This window comes from Bactrocera neohumeralis, chromosome 5 (assembly GCF_024586455.1).
Source record: "Bactrocera neohumeralis isolate Rockhampton chromosome 5, APGP_CSIRO_Bneo_wtdbg2-racon-allhic-juicebox.fasta_v2, whole genome shotgun sequence".
NCBI lineage: Eukaryota > Metazoa > Arthropoda > Insecta > Diptera > Tephritidae > Bactrocera > Bactrocera neohumeralis.
Genome location: NC_065922.1, coordinates 60,958,507 through 60,972,912, shown reverse-complemented (window position 1 = coordinate 60,972,912; position 14,406 = coordinate 60,958,507). Strand labels below are relative to the sequence as shown.

General features: G+C 32.8%; 3 protein-coding genes across 8 annotated transcripts in view; 1 reads left to right on the top strand and 2 right to left on the bottom strand.

The window, feature by feature from the left end:
* Nucleotides 1–12,033, bottom strand: part of LOC126759391 (uncharacterized) — a 49,956-nt gene extending 37,923 nt beyond the window's left edge. For 3 of the 6 annotated variants that reach the window (XM_050474148.1, XM_050474152.1, XM_050474153.1), the window contains exon 1: nucleotides 11,120–11,645. The gene's annotated coding sequence lies outside the window, so the exon portion shown is untranslated. The other 3 variants (XM_050474149.1, XM_050474151.1, XM_050474150.1) reach the window with 3 other exon arrangements.
* LOC126759475 (myosin regulatory light chain sqh) overlaps nucleotides 1–14,406 on the top strand; it is a 135,024-nt gene that overhangs the window by 94,331 nt on the left and 26,287 nt on the right. The window lies entirely within an intron of this gene.
* Nucleotides 3,507–5,339, bottom strand: LOC126759430 (pH-sensitive chloride channel 2-like). Its single transcript, XM_050474223.1, has 2 exons — nucleotides 5,210–5,339; nucleotides 3,507–5,147 (listed from the first exon to the last, which is right to left on the bottom strand). The coding sequence occupies exons 1-2, from the start codon at nucleotides 5,280–5,282 to the stop codon at nucleotides 3,730–3,732; spliced, it is 1,491 nt and encodes a 496-aa protein (XP_050330180.1). The 5' UTR covers nucleotides 5,283–5,339; the 3' UTR covers nucleotides 3,507–3,729.

Sequence of the window (14,406 nt, the reverse complement as noted above, 5' to 3'; positions counted from 1 at the left end):
TATTTGATACTCTTCGCGGATATTTAAGTCCAAATTGGTCCATTCATGTCAGAGCGTTATACAGGTCCATATAATACAGACAGACAGTGTACACGTTTAGTATAAATTCTATATTAAACTATTATGTAATACATAACCAACATTTGTTCCCTGGACACAGCAGATTACATAGAACGAGACACTTTAAATGTTCCTGAATGGTTGCAGTTACAGTTTTCAACTACACTCAGTTGAATTGAAATTAAAGCAATTAAACATCAGACCAACAAAACGATTATTGCTATTTTTAGTCAAAGTTAATTGGTGTTTCCACCCTTAAAATTTAAGATTTGACAGTTAATTAAACGGCTGAAAAGTTTTAAACGAAAAATCATTCAGTTATTGTTTAGGAAAAGGCGAATAATTGGACATTAGTTTTGATTTATATTACAATAACCAACATATTGAGGCCATAACGGAATGCATATACGAAAAAGCCGTCGTTATCTCTCAAATTCAGTGGAACTTCCTAACAGCAGGTTAGCCTAAGTTTTATTGATAATTTTGTGAATGGTTTTTAAAAAATGTTTGCTTCAGATTCATAAATTATTCTCATTTAAATAAGGATCATTTTGTTTTACTGAAAGAGCTGATGGAACATAACCACAAGCTCTCAATTTCCTTGGTACCGGATTTATAAAAAAATCAGTTTAAATTATTTTAACTTTAGTTTTTTATAAGTAATTGGTATTAAATGAATTAAGTATGAATTGATAGCGCAATGCTGTTGACAGTTTTCACACCTCCTCATTAATCGTAAGAAATGACGCGAAGCGGACAAGTGTTTATGTACTTGTATAGTCCATACCATGCAATACAATACAATACAATAAAATATGTTTTTTATATGCATGTATGTATGTATATTTAAAATATGTACTAGTCTGCGTCAGGAATGGCACAAGCCACATTTCATCTAATAAAAAATCATGATTTTATATCACAGAAATGTCCTTTGGCCCTGGTTCAAGTAGAAGATACATGCATATGTACATATGTATGTGATGAAACTGAAAGTAAATGTAAGCTTACAACTTCCATTATAATCTCGGAATAGCATTTTCCTGTAAATATAGGCTTGCAATTATGAATACGTATTTAAAAGTGGCGGTTTTCCATGAATACAGAAAAAAACGAATAAAAGTCCATAAATTAATAAAAGTTCATGAAGTAATGGAAATTTGTAATATTACTACAACCCGTTTTAATAGTTCATAACGTTAAAAAAATAAATTTTTTTAGTAAAACTCAATTATGTACATATATAATTCATTACAGTAGCTATGTATTGAAAACCGCATCCCACTAAATACCGAATTTTACAATATCATCTCAATATGATCTCTAAACGTATAGTCTCTTCGATTTAAGTTTGGGAATGATTTTAATGTAATTTTTGTCGAATAATGAATGTTGAATTCATTCGCAACATTTTTATTCTCTTGCAACATGTTGCTAAAGAGTATAATAGTTGTTCAATATGAATTTTTTCCAACACCTTCAAATACCTTCTCCCGGCTTTTATCCTTGCAAGTTGCAACAGAATAAAATTTTCGGTTACAGCAGAACCTTCCTTACTTGTTTAGTGTTGCAAACTTTTATTTGTGATCATGTATGGCGTAAAGAATATTCGATCATAAGTTATTTTGGCAGCATTTCAAGCTATTTTGAAAATAAAAAACGATACGTCTACCCGATCCAGTCAACTATCAAAGTCGGGCATATGATTTATATTCTCAACTTGAAATCATTTTAACATATAAAACATTTTTTACCTTTTGCCTTAGACCTGGCGCGGATCTCTGGTTGTTAGGGTGGTGTTGAATATTATGAACACCGTTTTAGCGCAATGGGTAACATATAAATGCCTGAAGAGGAGAAAAACGCTTCAAAATTTTAATTTTTCTCAAAAAGTAAATTCTTAGGAATATTCGAGACACATCCATTAATTTTATTTTTACTGTTTCCAAATTGTTGCTTGCCTCGTCCATTTTCAGGATTTTACTGCACAAGCTCAAACATTTTTCACTTTCTATGTATTTGTAAAACTTATTAAAATAATTTAAAATTATATATAAAACAATTTATTTACCCGTCTTATATTTTTTAATAGAATTTTTTTGGTGTTCTAGTCAACCTCATGATACAGAGTTGAAATGCGTGATACCACAAACAAGTTTGACAACTTAAATTTAACGTTATCGGCCAATTTTTAGATTTTTCCCAATTACAGCAGAGAAAACACATAAGTATGTACATAGCTCGTGCCAAAACAATGGATAACAACACTCGTAAATAAAGAAAAGTATAAAAGTGATCTCCTTTTTACATGTTTTTTTATTATACCGTTTTCGTTTACATGAAGTCTTTTTATATTTTATTTCAAAATATTTTACATAGTTTTGAGCACAACTTTTTTCAACGCGCTTACTAAATTGCTTTTGACATGAGTATTACAAAAATTAAAAATAAAAATAAAGCAAAGGTCTAAAGAAAAGAGTTAGCCATTAAAAATTAATCTAAGTGAAAAAGTAAAAATTTTGGACAGTTTGAACAGAGAACGTTAATGAAGTTGTAAGTTCTCTGGTTGGAAAGCGTGAAAGAGTTGGAAACATATTTGCTATTTGCTAGAATGGCTTGATGATTTTAATATTCAAGAGTCAAACTTTTTTTTTGATTCTGTAAAGACGCATAGCGACAGTGAAACAAATCAGGAAAAGATGTTTGCAGTAAATTCGCCTTTCTTACCACAAGCCTTATTCGTTAAGGTTAAGAAAAGACAACTAATTTAAGAAACACTCACCAAAATTTTCGTAAAATATTTATAATTCTATTGAATGTAAGTTTAGGTAAAAAAAAATGTTAAAAATGTTAAATATTAAGTTTTCCACGAAGTTTTTAGCATCCGTTGGAGACCATATAAAAAATGTATGCAGATGATATATGTATGTATGTGACTAGCTGAGAACGTCAATATATACGCGGCCTATTACCTCAGTTTTTAAAGTATCAGTCTAAAATTTTGCACAATCCCTCTTCTTACAAAGTGTCTGGTCATTTACCGGAACCGCCGATATCCGCTATAGTATAAAGCTGTCATATAAACTGAACGATCAAAATCAAATTTTTGTAAGGAAAACTTTTTATTTTAAGAGATATCTTCACTAAATTTGACATGGCTTATTGTATAAAGTAGCGGTACAAACTCCGAAAAATACCACAAACTGGCCGTATGGACCTTTTTTTATTTTTTAAGCGTATTATGGCTTCGGTGCAACCAAATTAAAATTCCTTTATTTGTTGCTCGTTAGGTTTGGTTTAATATTTATGTTGCATAATATGTCAGTACCGCAACTGTAAGCAAACTGTAGTTTTGCACGATATTTTCTCTTGCATACTTTTGCTTCGAAAGAAAATCGAAAGGGCTTGTAAATAATTGAATTTTCTTTCACATAGTTTTTTATATATATGTATATTACATATATAAATGTACATATTTGGTTCAACCAAACCGTATAAAAAGGAGTTCACATATAATTGTTAATAAGTGTCTATTATCGTCACTTTGATAAATTAAGTTTTATTTTTTTTTGTATTAACACATCACAATTTTAAAATTAAATCTCAATTGTCTGTATTGAAGATTTTACTATTATAAATTAATATTAACTGTTATTTCGTTTTGCTGAACTACAAACAATAAACGAATGTCCAATAAATGGCATTAAATATGATAAACAATAATGGAAACACAAATCTTGCTTTCCGGTCTACCCAAAGTGAAACTTCATGAGGTGTCATCGTCGCCCATGAATCATTGCTAGTTTTTTTCTCTTGATGTTCTGCACTTAAATTTGCATCGGCTTCTAAAACGGTGATATGCCCTTTATTCTTTGACTGATTACAAATATTGCCATTAATGAAGTGTATGCGACCGTCTGTCTCACAATCATAGATCTTACTTTGTGGTATAACTTTTGGGGATAAAGTCGACTTGAAAATATATTTGCTATTGACTTTCTTCAGACTCAAGCATTTATTTCGGCGCCATATAGTATTTACAAAAGCAAATTCCATAAGGCTACCAAATATAAAGAACGTACAACCGAAAAACCAAACTTCAAAGAACTGTGCATGGTTTTTTGTTTCGAATTTTTTCTCGTAGTTAGAAGTTAACGTGAAGAGCGACAACATGGTACTTGTGCCTAATGTCGTACGTGCAGGTGTTTGATCCGCTTGAAGCCAAAATGAGACCCAAGAAATTCCAACAAGCATAATGGAAGGTAAAAAATAATCAAATGTATAAAACAACGAATCGCGCGTTAAGTACACAGTAAAACTTATCGAACTATAATTGCCACCCAGTAACGTATATCGCAGGTCTCCTTTCCTGGTTTGGAAGATTGTTTCATTGTGCCAAGAATATTCTAATTCATAATCTGTTAGCTGTATATTTGGATCAATTTCGATCGCATCCTCCTCACCCCAGTGTAGTATTACTTCGGAAGAATTGTACAACCAACTTTCTATAATCGCAGAGCATTGTTGATCATCAAAAGGAAATTTATTTAATGCAACCGAACAAGATAATGATGCTTCTATTCGGGCGGAGATGCTCAACACTCCATCTGGCATTACCATAATTAAAATATCTTTCTCACTGGTTTCCAAGATAGCTGTATTTTGCTTATTGGCAAATATTATATGTGGAACCCAAATGCGATCCAGCAGTTGTGAATCACCGAGTATCGGTTGCAAACGTTTTGGTGCATACTCTCCAAACGCCAATCTATGGTCCATATAACGAAGCTGTAGAAACCCAAATATTTTACACTGCACGTCATTGGTATCGATTATTTGTATATCAGTAATATAAATCCGCACATAAATATTTGATGGCTGGTCGGCTACAGAGTTTTTTTCAAGTACTGGAAATGGTCTGTCAAATCGATCAAAACGACATGGATTGGTAAGACGATAAATCAATTGGGTTTGCGTTAGTGAGTCTGCGTTATCGAGCGCGGCACAAGACGTGGTTGTCTGTGTTTTTGTTGTACTGGAGTTTATATGCATTGATATTGCTTCATTGGAGGTTTTTACACATTCTTCTACGAGAATTTATAAGTTATTTCTTTATTATTCCCATACTAGGATTGTAATTTCAAATCACCTGGAACGACTGCTGCCAAAACTAGAGTCAAACAAATTATCAAGTAATGCAATAGCACCAATGGAAATTTCATTCTTATTAATACAATAAAATTAGTTCCTTTCCACTTCTAGTCGACTCTCTTGCGTAGTTGTTCTATGTAATAAAGCAAATTTTAAAATGATTTAAAATAGCTTTTCCTTTAATATCAAGCATGACAAAAGCTAAAAAACTATAACATATGTTATCAATAGAAAAAGATAAATTGTGTTTAACAACTTTGTGCTAATCTGTAAACAACCTTAAATTACTCGAACCTTATCAGGTTTTTCGTTTATTTCTATTCAGTGTCAAATTACCAAAACTTATTAATAATAAAATGCCATCCCTCAGCGATTAATTATCTTATAGAAAATGATATCATGTCTGCTTGTTATCATTCATATTTGTTTAAGTATAAATCGTAAGTACGTATAGTATGTATGTACATATGTTAAAATTACACGTCCGAGAATGTTTACTCAATGTTTTTTATAAGCAGTTGGTATTAAATGAATTAAGTATGAATTGATAGCGCAATGCTGTTGACAGTTTTCACACCTCCTCATTAATCGTAAGAAATGACGCGAAGCGGACAAGTGTTTATGTACTTGTTAGTCCATACCATGCAATACAATACAATAAAATATGTTTTTTATATGCATGTATGTATGTATATTTAAAATATGTACTAGTCTGCGTCAGGAATGGCACAAGCCACATTTCATCTAATAGAAAATCATGATTTTATATCACAGAAATGTCCTTTGGCCCTGGTTCAAGTAGAAGATACATGCATATGTACATATGTATGTGATGAAACTGAAAGTAAATGTAAGCTTACAACTTTCATTATAATCTCGGAATAACATTTTCCTGTAAATATAGGCTTGCAATTATGAATACGTATTTAAAAGTGGCGGTTTTCCATGAATACAGAAAAAAACGAATAAAAGTCCATAAATTAATAAAAGTTCATGAAGTAATGAAAATTTGTAATATTACTAGAACCCGTTTTAATAGTTCATAACGTTAAAAAAATACATTTTTTAGTAAAACTCAATTATGTACATATATAACACAGGTCAACACGATTTTTGGGTTCTGACATCTACATGTTAAATTTTAGTTTCTCCTATGACAAAAATAAGGAAAATTTTTTTTTTCCGGTTAAAGTTTGCTTTCGTAGAAATTAGAGCAATTTTTCGATTTTTAAACAGAAATGACTGATTTTTATATTTTTTCTACAATTTCACTGTAAATTATAATTAGAAAACTTTTTTTTAGATACAAGAGTTGTTTTTATTCAAGATATGTGATAAACAATAATATATAAATGTAAAATAACAAGAAATTACTGTCTAAAAGTGCATCTTTTTTATTTTCGTATTAAACCCCAAATATACTTATCGATGTAGATCAGCCAAAAGCAAACTTAAAGAACTAAAGATTAATATTTAAGTGTTTTTCAATGTCTAGAATCAGAATCAAAGCATGAGAACAGAAACCCAAAAAAAAATATTTTTTTTTGCTGACCGGTGTAATTCATTGCAGTTGCTATGTATTGAAAACCGCATCCCACTAAATACCGAATTTTACAATAGGGGTGATATGATTTCTAAGTGTTATACTCGTATAGTATCTTCGATTTAAGGGGCTATACCAGTGTGACGCATGAAAAATTAGGCGATTTTCGTGAATTTTTTTAAAAGAAAGTAATAGATTGAATGTTTCGACGTTCTATGGACGTAATAAAGTATTTTTAGCTATATTAAATTTTTTTTTTTTACAAAAATATTGAAAAATAACGTAGTTATGTGCTGTCTGCAGAAGTGCCGAAAAAAAAGTGCCTCAACTGCTGACATGATTCCGGTCGAATGAGTAGCAGAAACAAAAAAATTCAAAATGTTTATTAAACTTAAATATATTTTCTATACAATGAACTACGATCTTTGAAAAATATTAAAAATTAAGAAAATGGCGTAATTTTGAAAAAAAAATCGTTTTTTACAAAAAAAATGGTCGTTTTTTTAATGCCAAATTTACAATTTTCAACCAATCAATAATATCATATACCCAGTTTTAATTTGAAGTCGAACGGTCAATTTCTCGTTGAGTTATGATGTCAACAATTTTGAAAAATGTCGTTTCGAGAAAAACGCGTTTAAAGTTTCACTTATACATACATATGTACATACATACATACATATATGTTTGCACCTCTGAGCGGTCGCTTTTTAGAACGCTTCCATTCAAAAACTATTCAAGATACGACCTTGCCGTTTTCACAGGATATTTTTGAATTTTCGCTAGTTGGCGCTGAAAGCGCGTAGTTCTAGTTTTATTCGTCGCATCGGGTCATGCTATACCTTTTTGGAAAGCTCATTTCACGCGCTAACACGTGTTTGATTGATTGTCGTTTCTTTTAAGTCGTTCGTGAGTTATAGCGTCGTAAACATGGAGCAAAATAAAGAGAAAATACGGCATATTTTACAGTATTACTACGATAAAGGCAAAAATGCATCTCAAGCCGCCAATAAAATTTGTGCATTTATGGACCCGATACAGTTTCCATTTCCACCGCAAACGATGGTTTCAACGTTTTCGTTCTGGTGTAGAGGTGGTCGAAGATGCGCCACGCACCGGAAGGCCTGTCGTCGAAAATTGCGATAAAATCGCTGAATTGGTCGAAAGAGACCGGGATAGTAGCAGACGTAGCATCGGTCAAGAGCTGGGCATGAGTCATCAAAAATTCATTTCAATTTCAATAAAAAAAAAATTCAATAAAAATACCGCAAGACTTTTTTGACAACCCATTATAAACTATCGAAAAAGCAAAAACAAATTTTTTTTGAAAGTGTCACACTGGTATAGCCCCTTAAGTTTGGGAATGATTTTAATGTAATTTTCGTCGAATAATGAATGTTGAATTCTTTCGCAACATTTTTATTCTCTTGCAACATGTTGCTAAAGAGTATAATAGTTGTTCAATATGATTTTTTCCAACACCTTCAAATACCTTCCCCCGGCTTTTATCCTTACAAGTTGCAAGAGAATAAAATTTTCGGTTACACCAGAACCTTCCTTACTTGTTTAGTGTTGCAAACTTTTATTTGTGAGCTTGTATGGCGTAAAGAATATTCGATCATAAGTTATTTTGGCAGCATTTCAAGTTATTTTTAAAATAAAAAACGATATGTCTACCCGATCCAGTCAACTATCAAAGTCGGGTATATGATTTATATTCTCAACTTGAAATCATTTTAACATATGAAATATTTTTTACCTGTTGTCTTAAAGCATTTCCGATGAGATTCTAAGTTAAGTCTACCTTTATCCACTAGTCGTTTAAAACATATCAAACTACCTACACTTACTAGTTGTGTTGAAATGCTGGGCATTATATTCTTAGTAAACATCCTGAATGGAATAGTTTGCAATTCTTTTCACCTATCTAAAGTTAAATTTAATATATTTTGAACTAATCGAACCATTCCGTCCCATCATATCATCCCATATTAAGATTTTAATACTTATTCCTGCACATTTGATTTATCTGACTCCATTTTTGAAATTAAAAAGACTATATTATATATGTATGTATGTATATTGATCTCGGCGCTTAAAAAATTATCTTGCCTTTCATGACCGGTCTAATTTCACACGTCTGCAGAGGTTGGGCGGGAGGAGGGTAATCGTGGAGTTATTATACAGGGATGGCACACTAATTAGCACACCCTCCCATACCTGCTATTAGACATAGCTCGTATATGAGAGGAGTTGCTTCGGTACACAGACTGGCGTCACTGAGAACTTGCTGTGCATTCAGAACAGTATCGGATGATGCAATCCATGTTATATCGGGAAGACTCCCCATAGACATAGCAGCTGAGCGTTGCTCATCAGTCCGAGATATGAGGGCTAACATATCACCCAACCAATGTAGACAAGAACTGATAAAAATCGACGAGAAATGCCTCCGGAAATGGCAGGAGAGATGGAACAACTCAACGAAGGGAAGGTGGACCCACTCTCTGATACCCAATATTAGAGAATGGGTTACGCGGGATCATGGGAAGGTGAACTACTACCTTACGCAGTTTCTATCTGGCCACGGCTGCTTCAGAAGCTATCTGCATAAATTCAAGCATGTGGAATCTCCTCTCTGCATGCACTGCGAAAATTATATTGAAACAGCAGACCACGTACTGGTGGAATGTGTCCGCTTCCAAAACGAAAGGCAAATACTTTCCGATAAACTAGGAAAGCCCCTACCCATACGTTCAAGGGACGTAGTAAGTTTTATGCTAACTTCCCATCTAGCATGGGATATTGTATGTGGGATAATAGCGTATATTATGCAAAGGGTTCGAGAAGACGAAATCGCTGTAGGACCGAGAGTGCAGTCCCGAGATGCTGCAAACCTATGACACCATAAGAAAATAAATGTAAAGGAGCTGTTATATACATAAACAATACCTGCCCTGCGAAGGAAAGCCTACAGGTAGTTCCGCAGGGAAACACAGGTTTGTGGACAAGGTGGTGCTTTAGCACGTATGCGAATCGGGCATAATTGTTGGTACGGGCCAACAATATCTTTTGAAGATTTACACCCACCTTTGGCGTATCCATAAAAAAAAACCCTCCCATGTGCACTAAGATTAACAGAAAATTAAAGAAAAAAAGAAAAATATCGGGAGGAATTGAAGTATAGGTATACAGCAACATTTACTAAATAATGTTCAAGGAAAACAAATTAGTAATTATAAAAAAAAAAAAAAACATAATAGAAGCATAAGGCAGGCCAATTCAGCATTGGAATTGCCTGATTTTAAAGCCACTGAATCAGAGACCCTGACTTATGGCAGGGCATATTGTCCTGTTGGAAAACTGCCGAGGTGTATACAGATAACGGTAAGTCTTCCAAAAACGATACGAGATGAACTAGCTTGCCTGTAATCTGCACTATAGGATCAACACTATGCTTCGTAAAGCAACGCCACACCATAACACTTCGCCCGCCGAACTTAACCGTCTTGCTTGTATACTTTGGGTCCAATTATTTATTTTGGGGGCACATAAGTTCTTCAATCAGGCCCATGTAAATTTGATTTATATTTGACGCTCCAAACTGCAGAATTCCAAAAAGAAAGAGGAAAACCAATATGCAACCTGGCAAATTCCAATCGCGTCCTTTCGATTAATGTGTGTAACTACTGATTTTTAATTTCTTATTATGTTGCACGTCCCATAATTAAAATAAATAAAAAAGAATCCACCGTAAACGTTTTATGCTCTTATTCTTTTTATAATTTTTTTCTTTTCATCCGCTTAGAGAAACATTTATTCATTACCTGCACTCCCCAATCATCCAAAGTTAAAAATAAGTAACACCGAAACATTCAGTTTGTATTGCACACTTTTGATAATGGTTATCAACCTTGGTTGGAAACGGTTAACTGTGAGATGTTATTTATATAATACTCAAATACACACTTTACTGTGTATCTTTTCACATCACGTGCTTCATAAATACGGTCATATGTACTCATACACATACAACAACTTATATATGCTTCAGCATCTATGCTCTTCATTTATGTAGTACATATACATAGATTGAGAAAATGTATGTACATATATCAAGTAGATTATCTTCGTTAGATATAAAATACTCCATTTTTGCTTATGTGACCCACACGAAAAAATGCACTTCCGATTATGTACACAAAAACTATGAATATACTATATGTATGTATGTACATTAGTATACTTTAAATTATGTTTTTAAACAGCAGAAAGTCCTTGTATTTATGTATGTATATTATTTTATTTTTTCACTAATTGACTGGTCGTTAAAATATGGTAGTAGTGTAGAAATTGAGAACTTACATATGTATGTGTGATCTAGTGCATACATATTTTCTTGTACATATATGTACATACATATATACATACATACACTACACTAGTATTACGTAGTCATTCATTTTTCATTGTTCTTGTTAAATAATTATTAAAGGCAAAAAACACTGTAAACAAAATTTTCACACCGATAAATTTACATAATTTTTATTCGCCAAACATTACTTTGTTAATATATGCATGCATATGTAGAAGTTAGGTATATATGTAAATATTGTTCTGGTTTATGATTTAAGCGGCCGACGAACGATTCACTTTGTTATGTATAACTATGTACTTTGGAAGTTCAAATCGATTTTGACCATTATAACTGCTTTCCTTCTTCTTCATAATACACATAATTAAATATGATTATTGAATATCATAATGGAATCTGTTTTATTTTGAGTTGCCACTACTTTATAGCAAAATTTCTATATATATTTCAAGAAATATATGTTAATATCCTTAAATAACTGTGTTATAACCGCACTTCACCATATTCAATAAAAGACTAAGCAAGCTTATCAACTCACATCGGGCGCGTCCCTTAAGCACAGGCGCAATCAAATGAACAAATAAAGAGCAGCCAAAGGATAGAATGAATCTAAACGCATCAACTGAAGTGTTGCACCCTTAGGCATTTTTTGAGTACATCCGTCTCTAGCAACGAAGATTATGCTAAAAAAGAACCTACTGCGTGTTAAGTACTTGTATGTTACTGCTTTAGATGGAGGATGTGAAAGTAGGTGACAATTGTTTGTGTACCTCTGACTTCAAAAACTTTCTGAGTGAAAAAAACAAAGCTCTGCAAGGAAGCAGAATTTTTATATCATGAATATGAATTGTGACAGCGACTAGTAAAATGGCAGTCACAATAACGTCTCATTTTTAAACCGCTTTTCAGATAAACGTGAACGTCGTTATTGCATTCAAAAATCGAATTTATGGTAGCTGTCTGTAGTATAAAAAAATGTGATTCACAAACTAGTTTTAATTGGCAAATGTTATGAAACAACAGTTAATACTATTACGGAATAAAATTCATTGATTCCCTTATTTTGCTGAGTATAATATAATATTTTTAATATAAAATGGCCAAAATCAAAGCGCGTTTTGACAGACTCTTGCAATTATTAGTTCAGATGTCCAATATTTGGCAGTTGAGAACAAAAATTTCAAACAATTGCCTTGAATCCAAACAATTTCTCTCCCAAGAATGGAATATACCATAATCACTATTTTTCTGTGTTGTGTTTTTCGCCCCAAAAATATTGCATGGTGTAAACCAATTTTACATTCTACAGTGCAATCCAAAGTTTTGACACTTCAATTTAAAACACATGCAAACATGATGTTTGTCCTGGTAGTTAAGTTGTTATTTATTGTAATATAAAAAACATTGGTAAAATTAAGAGCATATAATTTGCTTTGCTAATTTCAATGTTAATGAGAAAATGAAAAAATGCATTAATTTTAAAATTTGTTATTACTTGAGTATTATAGCCACCGTGCTTCCTAATACATACATACAGTGTGTCAACTATTTGATCACATATTTTTCCAAAAACATTATATTTTGTTCTTTTTTATTTACATAAACTTTTGAGTAAAAGGGATAAGTTCATGTTTTTACGAAAAAAAGCTCGAGAAATAATGGGTTGTCAAAAAAGTCTTGCGGTATTTTTATTGAATTTTTTTTTTATTGAAATTGAAATGAATTTTTGATGATTTGATCTCTTTCGACCAATTCGCAATTTTCGACGACAGGCCTTCCGGAGCGTGGCGCATCTTCGACCACCTCTACACCAGAACGAAAACGTTGAAACCATCGTTGTGCGCTGGAAATGGAAACTGTATCGGGTCCATAAACTGCACAAATTTTATTGGCGGCTTGGGATGCATTTTTGCCTTTATCGTAGTAGTAATGTAAAATATGCCGTATTTTCTCTTTATTTTGCTCCATGTTTACGACGCTATAACTCACGAACGACTTAAAAGAAACGACAATCAATCAAACACGTGTTAGCGCGTGAAATGAGCTTCCCAAAAAGGTATAGCATGACCCGATGCGACGAATAAAACTAGAACTACGCGCTTTCAGCGCCAACTAGCGAAAATACCGCAAGACTTTTTTGACAACCTATTATTTTCTTTTTATGATCAACTGTTCAGAACAAAACTTTCTTGCGGAGGTGAAAATATGGAAACAGCGAACTTCAGGCAAGCATTTTCGGAATGCTCTCGAAGCTTTAGGAGCAGTGAACAAAACGTCTTTTGGGAATGTTTTCAAGATTTTACGCATATTGGCGTTATTGCCTGTTTCAATAGCATCACCGGAAAGAAGTTTTTCAAGTTTAAAGAGAATTAAAACCTATTTAGGAAATACGACAGGTCAAGGTAGGCTTAATGGTCTAGCATCAATGAATTTGCATAGGGATATTGATCTGTCAGTTGATGAAATACTAGATGAATTCTTTCAAAAACCAAGGAAAATATAACATGGAATGTGAGATCCCGTGTAATCCTCAATTAATCACTGAGCTTCAGCGATACTGCTTGTACACATGTAGATAAAGTTCGAATTATATGAATAACAATAAAAATCTTGTAACTTATTATAATTGCTTATAATTTGATGTGATTTTTTGATCAATAACCTCATTCCAAACCCATATCAACAAACATATATTTTTCTATGAGTTTAGGGGGTGTTTTAACACCAAAACCCCCCGTGGATCCGCCACTGGTAACAAAAATGGACGAAATCAAAAGGCTTATTCATTTAAACACAACGCATAGAGAAATTGCATGTGTAAACAAGTAAGGAAGGGCTAAGTTCGGGTGTCACCGAACATTTTATACTCTCGCACAATAAAGTGATAATCGAGATTTCATTATACGTCATTTACATATTTTTCAAATACCGTATTTTTGTAAAGTTTTATTCCGCTATCATCATTGGTTCCTAATGTATATACTCGTATTATACAGAAAAGGCATCAGATGGAATTCAAAATAGCGTTATATTGGAAGAAGGCGTGGTTGTGAGCCGATTTCACCCATATTTCGTACATGTCATCAGGGTGTTAAGAAAATATTATATACCGAATTTCATTGAAATCGGTCTAGTAGTTCCTGAGATATGGTTTTTGGTCCATAAGTGGGCGAGGCCACGCCCATTTTCAATTTTTAAAAAAGGCTGGATGCAGCTTCCTGCAATTTCTTCCGTAAAATTTAGTGTTTCTGAATTTTTTTGTTAGTCGGTTAAGGCA